Source organism: Podarcis tiliguerta (genome assembly GCF_965153285.1).
Source record: "Podarcis tiliguerta genome assembly, chromosome: 6".
Lineage (NCBI taxonomy): Eukaryota > Metazoa > Chordata > Lepidosauria > Squamata > Lacertidae > Podarcis > Podarcis tiliguerta.
The window spans coordinates 67,569,935-67,587,945 of record NC_139539.1 but is presented as its reverse complement, the minus strand read 5'-3'; the positions used below and the strand labels follow the sequence as shown (position 1 = coordinate 67,587,945).

Below are 18,011 nucleotides of genomic sequence, written 5' to 3'. Positions count from 1 at the left end.
CAGAGGTGTTGTAGGTGCCCTTGTTATCCATGAAAATCTTTCACTAAAAACAAATGGAAAAAATGAAAACACAATATAAAGGCGGTAAAGTATAGGCACATATAAAAATTGATTAAAACAGGAATTAGGGGGATTCAAACACATAAAGCGGGGCCTGGAGAAAACATGGGCCAGGGATATGTCTTTACAAGATGTCTGAAGCAATTGATGGTTGCAGCTTCGCAAAGGCAGAGGGAAGGGCTGTCCATAGTAAACGGGCAAGAGACCATTGTTTGCTGAGTGCCCTTTGACATTCTGTAGGGTGTGGTGCTACAAGTAGAATTTCGCCAGATGACTTCCATGAAGGACACCTCCTTCAGTTTTAAGTGGTACAGCCCAATCATAGATTTACAACAAGAACGGGGAACCTCAGACTCAGAGCCTAAATATGACCCTCCAGGTTCCTGCAACTGGCCCTCAGAAGTCTTCCACAGGCCACACCCCCTTCCATCACACCCCTCAAACGGCCATGCTTTGCACCCTCCTAGACTGTTTTTGTTCTGCTGGAACATGTCCTTGAACCCAGATGAACTGGAAAGTGTGGCATATATTTTGTATACCAATCATGTTTCTTGCTGACTTAGATGGGGGATAGAGAGGGATGGACAAGTGTGTGGAAACTAGATTACCGTACAAAAGTAACATTCACCTTAGTCGCTGTGCCTACTTTGCCTGCCACTGGCATGTGGTCCTGGAAATTTACCCAGGAATGTGGCCCCCGGGATGAAAAAGGTTCCTCATCCCTGAATTACAACCTCCATGAGAATTTGGCTGCTGTCACAGGAGAGAGTTGTAACATTTAATGTCACCTCAGAGGCTGCATCCCAAGAAATCCAGCTTACTTGAAGGTGAGGTGTCAGCCCCGTCCAGCCTCCTCGGGAGGTAAGTCGCCTTTGGGAAGCTGCTAGACCGGCAGGTGAGGCACAATGTAATTTTCAAAGAGAAACCTGTAGTACAAGAGATGATGATTCTTGCCTGGAGACCTTTATGCGCATCGTCAGCATTTTATAAGAAACTGAGCTGACATATATAGGACTTAACGACAAAGCTAAAAGGAGCTCTTGTATAACCTCTTCAGAGTGTGCCACTGACAAAGGCAGCTGCTCATGTAAACAAAACACACATTTACACATATAGTGATACCTCGGGTTACAGACGCTTCAGGTTGAACGTTTTCAGGTTGTGCACCACGCTGAACCCGGAAGTACCGGAACGGGTTACTTCCAGGTTCTGGCGCTTGCGCATGCACGGAAGCACAAAATTGCGCTTTGTGCATGCACAGAAGTGCCGAATCACAACACGCGAGTGCATAGATACAGTGCTGTGGGTTGCGAACACTGTGGGTTGTGAATGTCCCTCCCACAGGGATCACGTTCGCAACCTGAGCGTCCACTGTATTGTGTAAAATTTCACTAAGATGGGTAATTAAATTAAGTTGGGCAGAACTGTTCAATACTGATGCACAGGGTTTTTGATTTTATTGGCGTGTATACACAACGGGAAAGGAAGGCATCTTTAAAACATAAAGCAGACTTTTATTTTATTTTTCCCTAGTTGGTTATCTTAGTAATAGCATCGCTTTATATTTCAGGTTATAAATAGGCACAAATTACACCCTGTTTCTCTCGGCAGAGGGAAGATCCAGCTTTCTTTTGGAAGGAGATCACTGGAGGCAAAGGTCACAACATGCACACGGCTTCCCCTCAAGAATCATGGGAACTGTACTTTAAGGGTCCTGGGAATTGTAGTTCTGTGAGGGTGTAAACTACAGTTCCCTCCCAACAATGTTTACAGACCCCAAACACAACTCTCTACCTCTTCTTCTGCTTCCCACTCAAAAATGGTGGCCTGCCTGGTCTTTCATTTCCTTTTGCAGGTAGCCATAGAGTGCCGAGGGGCGGAGAGGAGATTTGTGCCCTTCAGAAGACTTAAGGGAGGTCCAGCCAGAAATCTCCCTTCCTGGCAGCTTTGCTACCAACTATTCAAGGGGTCTCCAGTTGTAGTTCTGATGCCATCCACCCATCCTCTCCTGTCTAAATTCCTCTAACAATGGAGGTAGAATATAGCTATCGTGGCAAGTAGTCATTGATGGCCTTGTTGTCCATTAATTTGCCTCTAAAGTCACTCACTAAAGTAAGATAACTCCAGTGCTCATGAGGATGAAGCAACTTTTCAAGTGACAAAAATAAAATAAAATAGTTCTAATAAAGCAGGTGTTTTTAAAACGAGCCTAAATTCACATCTGACCAAACTGCGGGAGGCAGTGGAAGACAGGAGTGCCTGGCGTGCTCTGGTCCATGGGGTCACGAAGAGTCGGACACGACTAAACGACTAAACAACAACAACAAAATTCACATCAGTAAAGAATCTCCAAGTGGTCCATTGTTTATTCTTGGTAATCAGAAGATAATAACAATATATTTCATCTAAACTTCTTGGGTTATTTAATTTGATCCATTCATTTGATTTTTAATCCTATCCTAGAGACTCAGGGTAATCTCTAATCGGTACACTTTAGTTGTTTGCTTGGACTACAAACAAACTAAATCAAATATTTCCTCTGGGTGAAGGTAAATTCATTCAAGGCTTCAAAAGAAATTTGAATATTATGGTGGTTTGTGGAAAAATAAATTTCCCTCAGGAATTTCTCATCAAGGAAAAAAAAACATCCCCCAAAATCCCTATTGAACTTTCCCAGCATTCTCTTTGTCAATAGATGCAAAAACGATGAGTAATGAAAATCTCCCTTTAAAATGCTCCTGTCAGACAAGGTCTGACATTTTAAAGAGTTGTTGAAAAGGAAGAAAGGGCTCCGTTTTGGCATGAGGTTGATGCTTCATGTCACTCCTCAACATTTGATGCTGCGGGTTGTTTTCTTTAAAACTATGATTCTGCCTGGAGGCCAGGCAACATTCAATTGTGCAAAAATGTATTAGGAGGCAAGCTACTTTTGTGCATAGATCATTAATGCATTAACTGCGTTGTTGTTGTGCCTGATGCTTATCTCTTTGAGCATTGCAGCTGAAAAACAATTAACAACTGAAAGAAAAGCATTAATAGTGATGACGGACAGTGGAAAAATGACTTATGGAAATTTGATTCTTATCACTGATAGATGTTCCACTCCTTCCTGGGCATTTGATTTAGTAAAAGTTACTATATCAGTTTCATCTGGATGTAGCTTTCGTGTGGTTTTTTTGGGGGGTAGGTTGTCTCACCAGGAAACAAGTTCAGTGAGGTGCTATAAACACTGTGAGCCACTGTTTCCCAGGGAGCTTGACCTACTAAAGAATATTCAGGAAACCTGTATGCATTGAGTAGTTTTCCTGCAGTGCCATATGCCTAACTCAAGGTGCGAGACAGATGAGAGTAAATTCTGAATGTGTAGGTAAAGTGCACTCAAGGTGGTGACATAGAGAACACTATGCTATAGATGTCTATAGATCTGGTGCATTTTGCATGCAAGGTAAAGGTAAAGGGACCCCTGACCATTAGGTCCAGTCATGACCGACTCTGGGGTTGCGGCGCTCATCTCACTTTACTGGCCGAGGGAGCCGGCGTACAGCTTCCGGGTCATGTGGCCAGCATGGCTAAGTCGCTTCTGGCAAACCAGAGCAGCGCACAGAAACGCCATTAACCTTCCCGCCAGAGTGGTACCTATTTATCTACTCACACATTTGACGTGCTTTCGAACTGCTAGGTTGGCAGGAGCAGGGACCGAGCAACGGGAGCTCACCCTGTCATGGGGATTCGAACCGCCGACCTTCTGATCGGCAAGTCCTAGGCTCTGTAGTTTAACCCACAGTGCCACCCGCATCCCATGCAAACATTCATGTTAAAGCAATATGATAATTCTAACCAGGTTTGGATACACACGAGGGCATTTGTACCAACCAACACATCCTCAGACTTCTAGCCCTGACTTATGCTGTGCAAAATTGCTTTTCTCCTCCCGTTACAGAATAAGGATGTGGAATATGTGAATTCTGAATATGGGAAGAACGCAGTGAGACTGCTGTACATTAGACGAGAGGGCACAACTCACTGCATCAAAGAACTGGAAGTCTCTGTGCATATAAGGCTGAACACCGTCAACGAATTCTTGAATTCTGACAACAGTCAAGTGATCCCCACAGACACCATAAAGAATACAATCCAAGCTTTGGCTAAATGCCGAGGGGTATGTTTTGCAAAGCACTCTTCCAACTGTTTTTTATTTAATCTTTGTGTAGCTAGATATTGTCTTAATGAATTGCATTTTTATGAATTGCATCCCTATTGCAAAATCAGTCCTCGGGCAAAAATAATAATGAGAGTCTGTGACAATTCAAAGAGCAAGGAACAGAGAGAGAGAGAGAGATTTGGCCACAGATGGATTGTATCATGTGATACGACCCATCTGTGGCCAAATCTCTTTCTCTTTCCTTTCCTTTTTGGTATTATAACTCTTACAGAGAGCTAGGAGTGTCAGCCAACAACGACTGGCAGATTTATCTGGATGCAAAGGTAAATGTAAACACCTTTCCAAAGGAAAAGAACAACAAAATTCTTAAGAAAAGCTTTTTCCAAAGAGGAAACACAAGATTGCTAGTATTATTGTGGTAAGTGTGCAGTCTTACAAGCCTTTCAGTCGATGAAGATTGGCACAGCTATTATTCATGTACAGCAGGGATAGCGAAGCTGTGGTCCTCCAGATTTGTTGGCTCCAAATCCCATCAGCCCCAGCCAGCATGGTCCATGGTCAGGGATGATGGGAACTGTAGTCCAACAGATTCCACTAAGCTTCCACTGAGTGGAAGCATCTTGCACAAGCCAGAAGAGATCTATTTCATAGAATCATAAACTCCCAGAATTGCAGAGATGGAACATGAAGGTCATCAATGCAGGAATCTTCTGCTGAATGTCATGAGCTAACCCAGGGATTTGTTTTGTCTTTAACTTTTGTTAGCAGTTGGAAGAATCACAGGTTTCCTTTTTCCAGAGTATTACGGGCAATTGGCTCAATAAAGACATTCATTTTATAAACTATACATTTCATAATGGCTGCTTGACTGCTTCACCCATTTAATCAAGAGGTTTGCAATGACATGAACGTATTGCAAAAAATAAAATAAAATACAGTGTTGTGTCTCGATATTTATCTAAGGTCAGAAACTGATGGTGTCTGACGACCCTGTTTGTCTTACCAGATCAGAACAATAGAGGAGTTTGGCCTTGACATCTGTGAACACTTCCTTACATCGTTTTGCCACGTGGTATACTGCAATGCCTTCATCCAAGAAGTACCATGGCAACGCCTAGAAAAGGTATACTGAGCTTATACACCCCACCCATCTGACTAGGTTGCTCCCTGCACACAGGTGGGAACAAGTGAAAAGTGGTGTTGTCAGAAGGAGGGAGGGAGGGGCGACCAAATGTGGGCAGGGTTCATAGGGCACTGAATCACCTTAACATTTATAAGACTCCCCCCCCCAAAACCAGCTCTATTACTTCCCCATTTGTTTTAAAATCGCCTACATTTATTTACGCATTTTCCATATTCTTCAATCTCTAGGATGGTGTCCCCCACGTCCATGCTTTTCTCTATAGCTCAGAGGGGGTTCGGTTTTGTGAAGTGGAACGGACTCTGGAAGGTAAGACACGAAATTTCATGCTTTTGACAGAAATCCTCAGAAACGTAACACCTTTTATTATTCTCTGTTGGAGAGAAGTAGGAGCAGTCAAGGCCATTGAAGCGTTTGTGGGTGTTAGAAAGAGAGGTGGGATTTATCGTGTTTCTGTTTACCTTGCCCCGGAAGGCAAGAGAAATACAGTATTCATACCGAGCCCTGTTAAAAAGCGCTTTTTAATTTTTCCGCATATATCAATTTTATCATTTTAAATTATTTCATTGTAAAAAGAACTGACTTTTTCTCCCTTCTCTCTCTCTCTCTCTTGCAGGTAGTCCAATTGTTTTTTCTGGCATTAAGGATCTGAAGCTTATGAAAACAACCCAGTCTGGATTTCAAGGTTTCTTCAAGGATAAATACACCACACTTCCAGAAAGAAGAGATCGAGTACTGTCAATAGAAACACTCATCAAGTGGTGTTATGGAGAAGGCGCAGACTGTCTTGACTACGACTGCATATGGTACTGTAAAAAACAAACCAACCCAACCCCATTTTTGTCCAACGGCACATGAAATTTGCCCACAGTAGAAGAGATGGCTGATATTGAGTATGATTACAGCCCTGTGATGGATGAAAAAAAGGAAATATTTCAATCGGAAATATCCGAATTGGGGAAGGGTGTGTGCATTGTCATTTTACAGTGGAAACAAGCTCCTGTTTCCTCACAGTGAGAAGTGAAGTTACAGGGAACCAGGTAGAGGGCCTTCTCAGTAGTGGTGCCCTCCCACCAGATGTCAAGGAGATAAGGAACTATATAACCTTTAGAAGACACCTGAAGGCAGCCCTGTATAGGGAAGTTTTTGGGGTTTTTTTTAGTTTTTATTGTTAAAATAATTCAGCATTAATACACACATATTGCAAATATACAAGCATACAAACATACATTTTATACAATCCTTAAAAATGTTCAAACATACCTACACTCAATCCCACAGATAATTCCTTTTCCCATCACCACCCACCACCCCTCACCCTTTGTGTTAGACTTCCAATCTACTCAATTGCAATTTCTTTCCATTTCTATTACTTTCTTTCACACACCTTAACCTAATTTCATGCTTCTTTTTCTATTACACATTGTTATCCATCTTATTTAGTATTTCAGTATTTAAAATGGAACTTGTTTATTCTAATAGGAGTTCTGATTTTTTTAATATGGTTTTACAAGTATCCTTTAAACACCTTCCAGTCCCTGTCTATCTTCTCTTTTGACTGTATAGGGAAGTTTTTAATGTTCGAAGTTTTATTATGTTTCTGTATATGCTTGAAGCCGCCTACAGTGGCTGGGTAAGTGCAGCCAGATGGATGGGGTATTATTATTATTAATTGGGGGGGGGGATATTTATTTTGCTTCTGTCTCACTCTTACTCCACTGATCCAAGGAATTTATCAGATGCACCCATGTGTCCCTTTAGCAGTGTCGCAGCATCACACAGTCCCAGACCGTTCTCTGGGCATCATCTGTGCCAGGCTTAATGCGACCACATGGAAAGCCCTTCATTCCTAGACACATGCCCCACATTGGAACTCTCTCTCTCTCTCTTCTTTTCCTGACTGCGCTGTTAAAATTCATGACCCGACCCCTAACAAGAGACAGAGCTAAGCAAGCTGAACACAGGACATTGGCCTTGCAAGTTCACACATGAGCTGAATTATAGAGAGAGTGCAGATTTGATTCTAATGGCTACACGTTGCTTTGAAGGAGAACTGCCCACGAGTGTACCCTCGATGCCTTTGCCGGCCCGCCTGAAACAGGCCACTACTCGCCATCTTACCAGAAGACGGTCAACTGCATCCAGACCTACATCCTGGATAGACTCCCCCAGGTCAGTCTCGTCGTATCTCTTTGTCCTCACGACATGCGATATGCTTCAAATAACCATAGTCTCACGAAACTGAGCTTTACATCAAAAACACAAATCCAATCCAATTTGGACGCCCGTGACTCGAGGGGCAATGTACGGATCATCGTGTAAGCTTATATTTTGCTTTCTCTCGGGCTATTATAAATATAAGGTGGATAGATAAAGAAATTAAAAGCATAGGAAGCCTTACACCAAGCCAGTGTTGTCTACAAGGACTGGCAGGGTGGCCATCTAGGATTTTAGATAGCGTTTTCTCTCAGCTTTACCTGCAATTGCCAAGGATGGAAACTGGGAATTCTGGCTTCAGGGAGATGTGTTTTCTAGCCCTGCTACTTCAGATCCAGTATGACTGGAGCTGCCCTGAATGTAAACTCGTGTGTGTGTGTGTTCTATATGGAATGCACAGGGCTTTCTACCGCTCAGCAATAACCCCTCTCCATATTCCCACTGTTAGGGAATGATGAAACAAATGTATGGTTCTCCGTGTGAAAACAGTACCTTTTTTTGGTACTTGTAAACCCAACACGTGATGTGACATGACCATGCAGTGCCTTGCTCTGCTCTTGTAGCCAAGGGCCATGACGCATAGTAAAGGTAAAAGGTAAAAGACCCTGGACAATTAAATCCAGTCAAAGGTGACTATGGGGTTGCGGCTCTCATCTCACTTTCAGGCCGAGGGAGCTGGCGTTTGACCACAGAGAGCTTTCCGGGTCATGTGGCCAGCATGACTAAACCGCTTCTGGTGCAATGGAACACCGTGGTGGAAACGCCATTTACTTTCCCACCGCAGCGGTACCTATTTATCTACTTGCACTGGCATGCTTTCAAACTGCTAGGTTGGCAGGAGCTGGGACAGAGCAATGGGAGCTCATCCTGTCACGGGGATTCGAACTGCTGAACTTCTGATCGGCAAGCCAAAGAGGCTCAGTGGTTTAAACCACAGTGCCACCCGCGTCCCATGCAGATGCATAGTTTAGACAGGGAGATGTAGCTGTTATGCATTGTTTACAAGACCAGGAATGCCTGTGGCCCACAACCTCAATTCAAATCCCGTTTGTGTAATCAATCCGTTCAGATTTCCAACAAAAGCAATTTGTTCCTCTTGCAGCCTGCTGGGCAGGGAGGAAAAGGGTGAGTGAGACAGGAGGAGAGAGAAGGGCGTGTCAGGAAGAAAGATCTGGCTCCGTCTACCAATGACTTCAGGCCCTCTCACAGTATTGGCAGGCTGGCCATGACATACCTGGCTCCCGTTACCTCGGACTTCTGCTCTCACTGCCAAGAATAGGGGAAGGAGACTTGAGTGAATGCAGTTGTAGTGTACAAGGTCATCTTGTGGTCTAATATGCGTATGTTTTTATGCTTTCAGATTGAGGAAGTGGAAGTGATCATGTCCAACATCCACTATTCTGTGGCGGATCTAGAAAAACTGGGACTGTGCAACGACAAGGAGGTGAGGAAATGTGTTTTTCTTCTTTTCAGGATAAATTGCTGTGGAGCTGTATGGGAGTGAGGTAGGGCAAGGAAGGATAATTTAACAGAGTCTTCGAGCATATCTGCCCTGGAGATTGAAGCCATTTACAAAGACATTCCCTCTCCGCAAAGAGAGGAAAGGCTGGGCTTGGGGCTCTCCAACAGAGGATTCTTAGAAACTTAGAAAGTTGCCTTATAAGAAGTCAGATCATTGGTCCAACTAGCTCAGTATTGTCCTCAGTGATTGGCTGCTGCTCTCCTGGGTTTGGTTTTCAGAAGGGGAACATTCCCCATCCTACCTGGAGATGCTGAGAATTGAACCTGGGACCCTCTGTACGTAAGGCAGATGCTCTGCCCCTGAGCTATGGCATGATAGCTGTGACTGACTGGGAGAGGAAGGGGCAAGGTGGTGTACAAACGTACCTCCAGCCGTGGTCCTGCTTGTGTTTGCACCACACCAAGCTCCCCATCCCCACCCCCTCTTCCTCCTAGTCAGCAAAAGCAACACCAGTAGCTGGTCAGGTGAGCACCTCCACCTGTCAGGCTTGAGGAATTCTCTCCCTCCTTTGATGGCTTCAAGGAGCAGGGAGGAAACATGAAAGGTTTTGCTTATGCTTTTATTTAGTCCTCGTGGTGAGAGACAAAGAATCCAGACATCCCTCAAGGATGGAGTTGCTCACTCTGGGCTCCTCCCCCTCCCCTCTCTTAGCAACAGCATCTGACTCCATGGTGACCCACGAGATCAAATGCCTCTGTGTCTTGCATTCTTAATGAACGCCGAGTTTTAGGGGTGGTGGTGGTTCATCGATGCTGTCCAGAGATGTTTCAGCTGGCTGCTCTGCCTCCCCTCGTTCCTCTTCAAACACCTCATAACTCATCTTTTCGCCTGTCTCTGATCTGCTATCTCCTTCCAAGTTCGGCTGTAATTCAATACTGTGTCCCCCTTCTCTGGAAGCTACAGGAGAAGGGGAGGTGATCTTCACCACTCCTGCTCCTCTTCAGTCCAGTCCCTGACACCACCCCACCAACCACTAATGGTTGTTATTAGTAGAAGCAATTTCTTTGCTGAACATGTGGTGTATAGACTCTCAAGCGAGTAGTAGGTACTCCTGCTGGAGGCAAACCCATTAACACAAGTGTCTTCCATGTACAGATCTTGACACCTCAGGATACACCCTTTGGGGCTTGTGCATCTACGCTGCGCAGGAAGAAGGACTGCCCAGGGACATACCAGCAACGCCCCGCCGCATGTAAACCTCGTTACTCCGTTGGATTTAAGTCCTGCATTGGGATGAACTAAGCAGCCGGCGGCTTCCTAGATCATCACATCCGGCAAAATTGATCTCCTATCAGCTTGCTTAATTTACTCCACACTTTCCATAGCTTTGTCTGTGTACACGCGATCAACATTTTCAAGGTGGCCTAAAGGAAATTGAATGCTGACACCACCATGATTTTCTTTTTTGCTTCTTTTGAAAATCAAATCACATCAAAACAAAAATTTTCAAAGCAGCCCCCTAGAGTTCAAGGAATTTTCAGGCCTCCCATATGAATTAGACAATCTGGGCTTATTTCACAGGTGGGAAGCCTGCCGGTAGATACTTCGAAGCAGTAACTACTAAGATATTCTTTTTTCCTTTATATTAACAAGACAAGTGCAAGCTTACATGCCAGGTCCCTTGACTTCCAATGGTGCCACATGACACTAAGCTGCACTAACCGAAGATTTGGACGTCTTTTCCCCAACTTAGCAAAGTTTGCATTCGCTATATAAATTTAGCCCATAAATGCGGCAAATAAAGCAGAAACACTGCATCCGACATATATCGCTTAGTTTGGCCATAGAAGTATCAATGTCAGCATTGACTAATTGATGCAGTCATGTAACATGTTGAGTCCCCTACTGCTGTATTTTGCTCCTCTGATACACAAAGACTGGGACATGTGTGAGTAGGAAAATAACTATGTCTATTTATATAATCCTAAGACATGCTTGAGCTACCTTTATAGAGTTATGTAGATCTTTAATCATCCTCAGTCTTTGGGTTTCTTCTCCTGATAGTGCTTTGATTTCTGAGCAAGCAGTTTGCACGCATGAGGAAAGGAGGGGAGTTGAAGAACGCTTACCCTGATCAGCAGCAGACTTTGGCAATGTGGTACCCTAAGAGAGGACCAAATTTGCTCCGCTCCCCCCCCCCATATTTATTATTTCACAATAATTCCTTCTGCTTCAGTTTACCCATGTATTTACCCTTATAAAAATTGGTTTTAAACATTATTATTATTATTATTTTGTGCCCTCTTGGCTTGGCACCCTGTGGGGGGGTATCGGATGCACCAGCCTAAATCTACTGCTGCCCTGATGTTACTACCTCAGCAGCCATTGTTGTGGTCCTTCAAGGAGGCAAGTTTCTCCTGATTTTGCTACAAGTCAAGCTTTATGAAAAACTTGATGGTTGCTTTGCAGCCTTGGACATTTCCAATGTGCGGGGAAATTTGACATACTGGTGGAAAAAGTTTGAAAACAGCCTTGGCTTTCGCCCGTAAAAAAGTATAGTGGGACTCTGCGCTTGCCCTGCCTTGGAAATGCTATACCTAGAGATGGATTCCTTCACATCACCTGGTGTTACTTACCTTTATGTTAGCCAAAAGTTGACTAAGTAATTTGGACTTCAGCATTTTTTTTTATTCTTTGTCCCATCCTGTCTTCCATGCAGAAAGCTGCTTGCTAACACTTGAGGGAGTTGTAGATTTCCTTTTTCTTTAAATATTATGCCTTCATGGGTTGTAAGGTTTCAGTATGTATCTGTATCATGGGTGAATAAAGAGCAACGACAAAACAGTTTGAATCTGTTTATTGAACGAAACATGAAAACTTGTTGGTGTCAAAATATAAAAACTTATATTATTATACCCCACTTTGGACCCGTGTATTTCATTACGTGTGTTGTAAAGGTGAAAACAACAACAAACAGGGGTTGGGCTGATGCACTGAATTGGTTTTTAAAATGCAAAAGATACCACACAGTAGTGCCCAATTCATCTGAGCTGCAAGCATTTAATGTCAGCTCAAAGGTTTGAGGGATCCTCAGTCAAGAAGTAGCAAAGGTAAAGGGACCCCTGACCACTAGGTCCAGTCGTGACCGACTCTGGGATTGCAGCACTCATCTCGCTTTACTGGCCGAGGGAGCCGGAGTTTGTCCGCAGACAGCTTCTGGGTCATGTGGCCAGCATGACTAAGCTGCTTCTGGTGAACCAGAGCAGAGCACGGAAACGCCGTTTACCTTCCCGCCAGAGCAGTACCTCTTTATCTACTTGCACTTTGACGTGCTTCTGAACTACTAGGTTGGCAGGAGCAGGGACTGAGCAACGGGAGCTCACCCCATCATGGGGATTCAAACCGCCAACCTTCTGATTGGCAAGCCCTCGGCTCTGTGGTTTAAGCCACAGCGCCATCCGCATCCCAAAAAGTCAAAAAGTAGGGAGGGACAAATGAGAGGAGACATGGAGTACCCAGGGAAAGCTGCCGTGCTGGGACACTTCTAGACGTTGTGGACTGCAACTCCCTTCAGCCACAGCCAGCGCTGTCAATTGTTAGGGATTATAGGAGTTGTAGTGCACATTTGGAGGGATGCAGTGGGACATCTGGGCCTGTACTGAAGTTCCCAGCCGTGGTCTAGAGAGGTAAAAGGTAAAGGTCATCTGGACGGTTAAGTCCAATGAAAGGCCGAGGGAGCTGGCATTTGTCCACAGCGAGCTTTCTGGGTCATGCGGCCAGCATGACTAAACTGCTTCTGGCACAACAGAACACCATGACGGAAACCAGAGCACGCTGTTTACCTTCCCGCCGCAGCAGTACCTATTTACTCACATTGGTGTGCTTTTGAACTGCTAGGTTGGCAGGAGCTGGGACAGAGTAACAGTAGCTCACCCCATCGCAGGGATTCAAACCACTGACCTTCTGATTGGCAAGACCAAGAGGATCAGTGGTTTAAACCACAGCACCACCCATGTCTCTAGCCCTAGAGAAGTACTACAGTCTAACCTGGCCCCAGCATCTTTGGACTAGTCCCTTCTACTAGTTTACTTCAGAGGTGACTAGCCTGTGGTCCTGCAAGTGCTGGTAGATGTCCAACTCCCACCAGCCCAAGCCAAGCACGGCCAATGTCAGGAAAGGTGGATAGACTCTTAATTTCAGGGTTATGAGTTTGAGCCCCACTTTGGGTGAAAGATTCCTACATTGCAGGGGGTTGGACTAGGTGACCCCTGTGGTCCCTTCCAACTCTTCAATTCCATATTTCTATAACAACTGGAACGCCAGTGGTTCCCCACCCCTGACTGCATCTGCATCTGGGCATGGTCTTGCCACCACCTTTCCTTATGCTGGTGCTGTATGTAAATATAACTCTGAAGGGTAAAGGGACCCCTGACCGTTAGGTCCAGTCGTGGCCGACTCTGGGGTTGCGGCGCTCATCTCGCTTTATTGGCTGAGGGAGCCGGCGTACAGCTTCCGGGTCATGTGGCCAGCATGGCTAAGCTGCTTCTGGAGAACCAGAGCAGCGCACAGAAATGCAGTTTACCTTCCCACTGGAGCGGTACCTACTTATCTACTTGCACTTTGACATGTTTTTGAACTGCTGGGTTGGCAGGAGCAGGGACTGAGCAACAGGAGCTCACCCCGTCATGGGGATTCGAACCGCCGACCTTCTGATCGGCAAGCCCTAGGCTCTGTGGTTTAGACCACAGCGCCACCCGCGTCCCACTAACTCTGAAGGGCAAGATGGTGTTATTAGTACAAGTCACAACATCAATCCAATAATATGAGCTCAAGACCATTTACTTCAACGGAAGGAAGTGCACTTAATGGAATGCAGGGTGGCAGACATTATATTTACCGATGACAAAGTGAGGCGATGGGATTCAACTTAATACAAGTTAAGCTGGTGCCATTCATTCCTTTTAACTCTGCCCTTTGGAGAGGCACACACCCCAACTCCAGCCTCAAATGAAAGCCCTCTACGCACGTACTCTCACACACAGATACTATTAATAATAATGAGGGCATTACTTAACCACTGTGTAGTGTTTTTAAATGATCAAAGAAGTTCACATGCCCTGTACTATTGCAATCCTTGCAACAACCCTGTAAGTCAGTATAATTATCCCCCATTTTACAGATGTCAGTTCAGGGCTCTCTGATCTTAGGCCCTGTGCTGCATCAGCTCCTATCATTGTGTTGTGCATTTTACGAGTCATAATAGCATTCCGATTCCAAATTTGTCATCGGACTCTTACGTGGCCAGCAAATGGAATCCAAGGTAGGCACAGGCTTGGTTCTCAGTGAGACCCATTAAATTGTGTGGCCTTGAGTGAACCGAGCTGCAGTCTGGGTTACAAGTCTACGAGGGGCAAAAGCCTACATCTCACTTCAGTCTCCGGGGTTACCAAGAGCTTGAACCAGTCCAAGGCCCCCAACATCGTATGCTGACCCAAGAACTACAAATGTGGTTTTCGAAGCCTGTGTGCACCTAAGAACACTTCCTGTTGAACTGAATCTGTGGCAGCCAAGACACAGCCCTAGTGCTCCCATCAACCTTATTCTGTATGCTAATAGCAAAGTCGTTATCCAAGCGTGGGTCCTTATGTACTCAAAGCAGTACTGTTGCAGGGCCAGGCTCAGGTGAGCTACTAATAAAGGAGACCAACACAGTTGAATGGGATCGCACCAGGCCACAACTTTATTGGCTACAGATGCAGTGGTTTGGCATAGGCATTGGGTAAGCATTTATTTCTGGGCTGACAGGACAGGGAAGCCTGATTGTTCCCTCAAGCCCAGCTCTCCGCGCCAGCCTGCCATTGGCCAATTCGGCAGGCTGACACAGAGCAGGATTTCAAGCTGAAGCTCGCGCTCCGGCAAGGATCAGACCCCGAAGCCCAGCCCTGCGTTGTCGGCAGGAGGGGAGGTGCTGGCTGTCCCGCAAAGCCGCCGCGCCCCTAAAAGGGGGTAAGTGGACTTTGCACACAAGAGGAAGGCATCAGCAGGCTTGGGGAAACCCCAAGGTTTGCAGAACGACCCAAAATTAAAAGCCATAAAGGGAACTTCCTCCCCAAACATCTCAATGGGGACCAAATAGGCTCAGTGGGTACAAAACACTGCCTGATTATTGCGGGTGGGGAGAAAAACAAGGTTAGGGTTACCAGCATCCTGGAACAGGCCCATGCTCCACGCTGCGGCATTTTGTTGCAGTCACACTTATGTATCCTAACCCTTAGCTTATATACTGGTTAATGAAAAATAAATAAATCTCTAAGTGGTTTACACAAAATGGTAAAATCATTTTAAAAAATAGCAATGAAAACCGCCTTTAAAACAGTAAGCAAATTTATCAAAATATGGATGAAAATCAACAGGAAAAAACAGAAGAAGGCACATAATAAAATCACATGTCTGGGCAGGTTTGCCTGAAGCAGACATCAAAAACTGTACAATGAAGGTATCTGTGGAATATATCAACACGAGAACCTGCTGCTATCTAAGGGGAAACGCCAGACACACGGTACTTTCTCTCTCTGTACTGGTGTTATGCAAGCACAAATCTGAAAATTCTGGACATGTATGGAAATCAGATGCCTAAAATGCTGTCTGAGTTTGGCAGTTGCCATCCAGATGTGCTTGGCAGCGATTGTCCTGCGGTGTCAGGGTCCTGCGACGGGAAAGCCGGTGGGTCTCCTCCACCAGGGGTGGCGGTTATTCATAAAACCCTGCTGCAGTTTGGGGCAGAAAAAAACTTCTGCATTTTCTGTCTTCCTCCTTGAAATCCACAGCCCCCTCCTGCAACGGAATGAGCGCAGCCAGATGGGGCACAGGGCTGGAGCTGAACATCAATAAAATTTAGGCTCTGTGCAGAGACTGGGAACCTTTAAGAAATAACATGCCAAACCATTTGGTTGCCAAACACCCAGCTTTTCAGGAAGATGGTCTTGCAGCATTCCTCTGCAACATGGCTCCTCCACACAGACACCCTCAGCCTTGGTGGACAATCCTAGATTGACAGGGCCGGAAATGGATCTGCAGCCCATAAAGGCTGCTGCCTTCGGGTAACTACTGTATTACTTAGAAGCCGGTTAATTGCCCATTTAAACATCACAACAAGCGTAGTTAAATCGGTATCTATTAAGGCAATTCAATCCCATTCTTGAAATGTGGTTTGCTCGTTCCAAAGGGAACTTTTAAAATTCTGGAAATGTGACACAGTGCTGCTATGTAGTATGTGGCAACCGGTTAATTAATTTATAAAAGATGCAGCAGCACCCTTAATCAATCAATGAGGAACATGTCATATCTGAATTGCTCCATCTCAGCCAGGCACGTTTCTGCAATTCATAAAAGTACGGTAGACATCCAAATTTCAACCGCCCTCCTTCTTTTATATTGTATGGACACCCCTGAAGAAATAGGAATAGATAAATTACTGATATGGTGCTGCAATTACAAATCTATTCACCTCCTTTGTGAATGAATTTGAATACATTTCAGAATGATGCAATTTTGCTCAGCCGAGTACAAAGTCTCAGGCTGAGTGGAATCCGATCTTCCAATTGTTGCATCTGCGCATTTCAGCTTGCTAGGCAGAATGATACCCCCTTCCCCTACCCTACACACTGTTCTGGGAGTTTTCTTGACACACGCACCTCTGCCAATTTCCAGTGCGGGCATGGAAGGAGGGAGGAAGGCTCTGTTGGGCAAGAAGAAGTTCATCTATAGGGCTTCTGCTGGTGGGGCAGGTTGGGTGAATCCCTTGTTATCTCAAGCAGCAGAGCTGTTTGAGAGCCATTGTCTCGTAGCAGTACTAGACTAGAACCAATGGATAGATTACGCCCCCCACTACACAGAAACAAAACCAGAAATCCATTGCCCTTCTCAGTTCATTAAAAAAAGGTACAAGGACCCCTGACCATTAGGTCCAGTCGTGGATGACTCTGGGGTTGCAGCGCTCATCTCACTTTACTGGCTGAGGGAGCCAGCATACACCTTCCGGGTCATGTGTCCAGCGTGACTAAGCCGCTTCTCACGAACGAGAGCAGCGCATGGAAACGCCATTTTCCTTCCTGCCGGAGCAGTACCTATTTAGCTACTTTCACTTTGACATGTTTTCAAACTGCTAGGTTGGCAGGAGCAGGGACCGAGCAATAGGAGCTCACCCCATCACGGGGATCCGAACCGCCGACCTTCTGATCAGCAAGCCCTAGGCTCTGTGGTTTAACCCACAGTGCCACCCGCAGTTCATAGCTCAGCGCAATTTGAATGCTGGCAACTGTAAGCAGTTGGGGCTTCAGATAATACTCTGAAGGTCCTCAATAATCCACTGATCAAACTTTTTGGGAAATCTTCATGATGGATCAAGATGCAGCACTCTCACTTTTTTGTTGTTGGGAGTTCCTATGCTAAGTAAAAGAAGTCCCAATATGGATTTCACAGAGGCGGAAGTTTCTCCCAACATGGAAGAACAGCAGATAGAAAATCTTCATTTGCTGAAGTGAGGTTGGTTGCAGTTCTGAAAGTTGCAGTATTAAGGTTTCTTTCAATATGGAGCCAGGGATTGTGGTGGTTCACAATGAGAGATAAACACTTTGAAATAAAAGAAAGCTCAACACCAAACTGAATCAAAACACAAGCAACATCTTTGTTGACTTAACAAGTCTGCAGTTAAAATAAGGAACTGATCAAAACAGACTGAACTACAGTGTTGTCCTTCAACAGAAATTCACAATAATAAGATAGCATCCTTTTGCTTTTCGGAAACAGAGGTGTTCAGCTCATAAATCCAGTCATGTTGCCAATTTTTTTTTTACAGCACCATCAGAATACAATATTTAAAAATATGAAAGAGATGTCGCTTTTAACACTTTCCCAGCAGAACTGTTAATAAGTTATAAATTAGAACAAGAACAAAACAAAATATGTCT

The 18,011-nt window shown here is 45.0% G+C and overlaps 1 protein-coding gene and 1 long non-coding RNA gene across 2 annotated transcripts in view; one reads left to right on the top strand and one right to left on the bottom strand.

Annotated features, from left to right (window-relative positions):
- Nucleotides 1-11,886, top strand: part of LOC310679569 (uricase-like) — a 37,861-nt gene extending 25,975 nt beyond the window's left edge. Inside the window, exons 2-8 of the mRNA XM_083445056.1 lie at nt 4,001-4,219; nt 5,229-5,345; nt 5,594-5,672; nt 5,980-6,169; nt 7,412-7,535; nt 8,941-9,024; nt 10,198-11,886. Of these exons, the coding sequence (XP_083301182.1) occupies nt 4,001-4,219; nt 5,229-5,345; nt 5,594-5,672; nt 5,980-6,169; nt 7,412-7,535; nt 8,941-9,024; nt 10,198-10,344 (960 nt within the window). The 3' untranslated portion in view covers nt 10,345-11,886. The remainder of the gene's footprint in view (nt 1-4,000; nt 4,220-5,228; nt 5,346-5,593; nt 5,673-5,979; nt 6,170-7,411; nt 7,536-8,940; nt 9,025-10,197) is intronic.
- Nucleotides 11,710-14,223, bottom strand: LOC310679602. Its single transcript, XR_014512382.1, has 2 exons — nt 14,118-14,223; nt 11,710-11,850 (listed from the first exon to the last, which is right to left on the bottom strand). It is a non-coding gene; the product is annotated as an uncharacterized lncRNA (long non-coding RNA).
- Between the last annotated feature and the right edge of the window lie 3,788 nt (nt 14,224-18,011).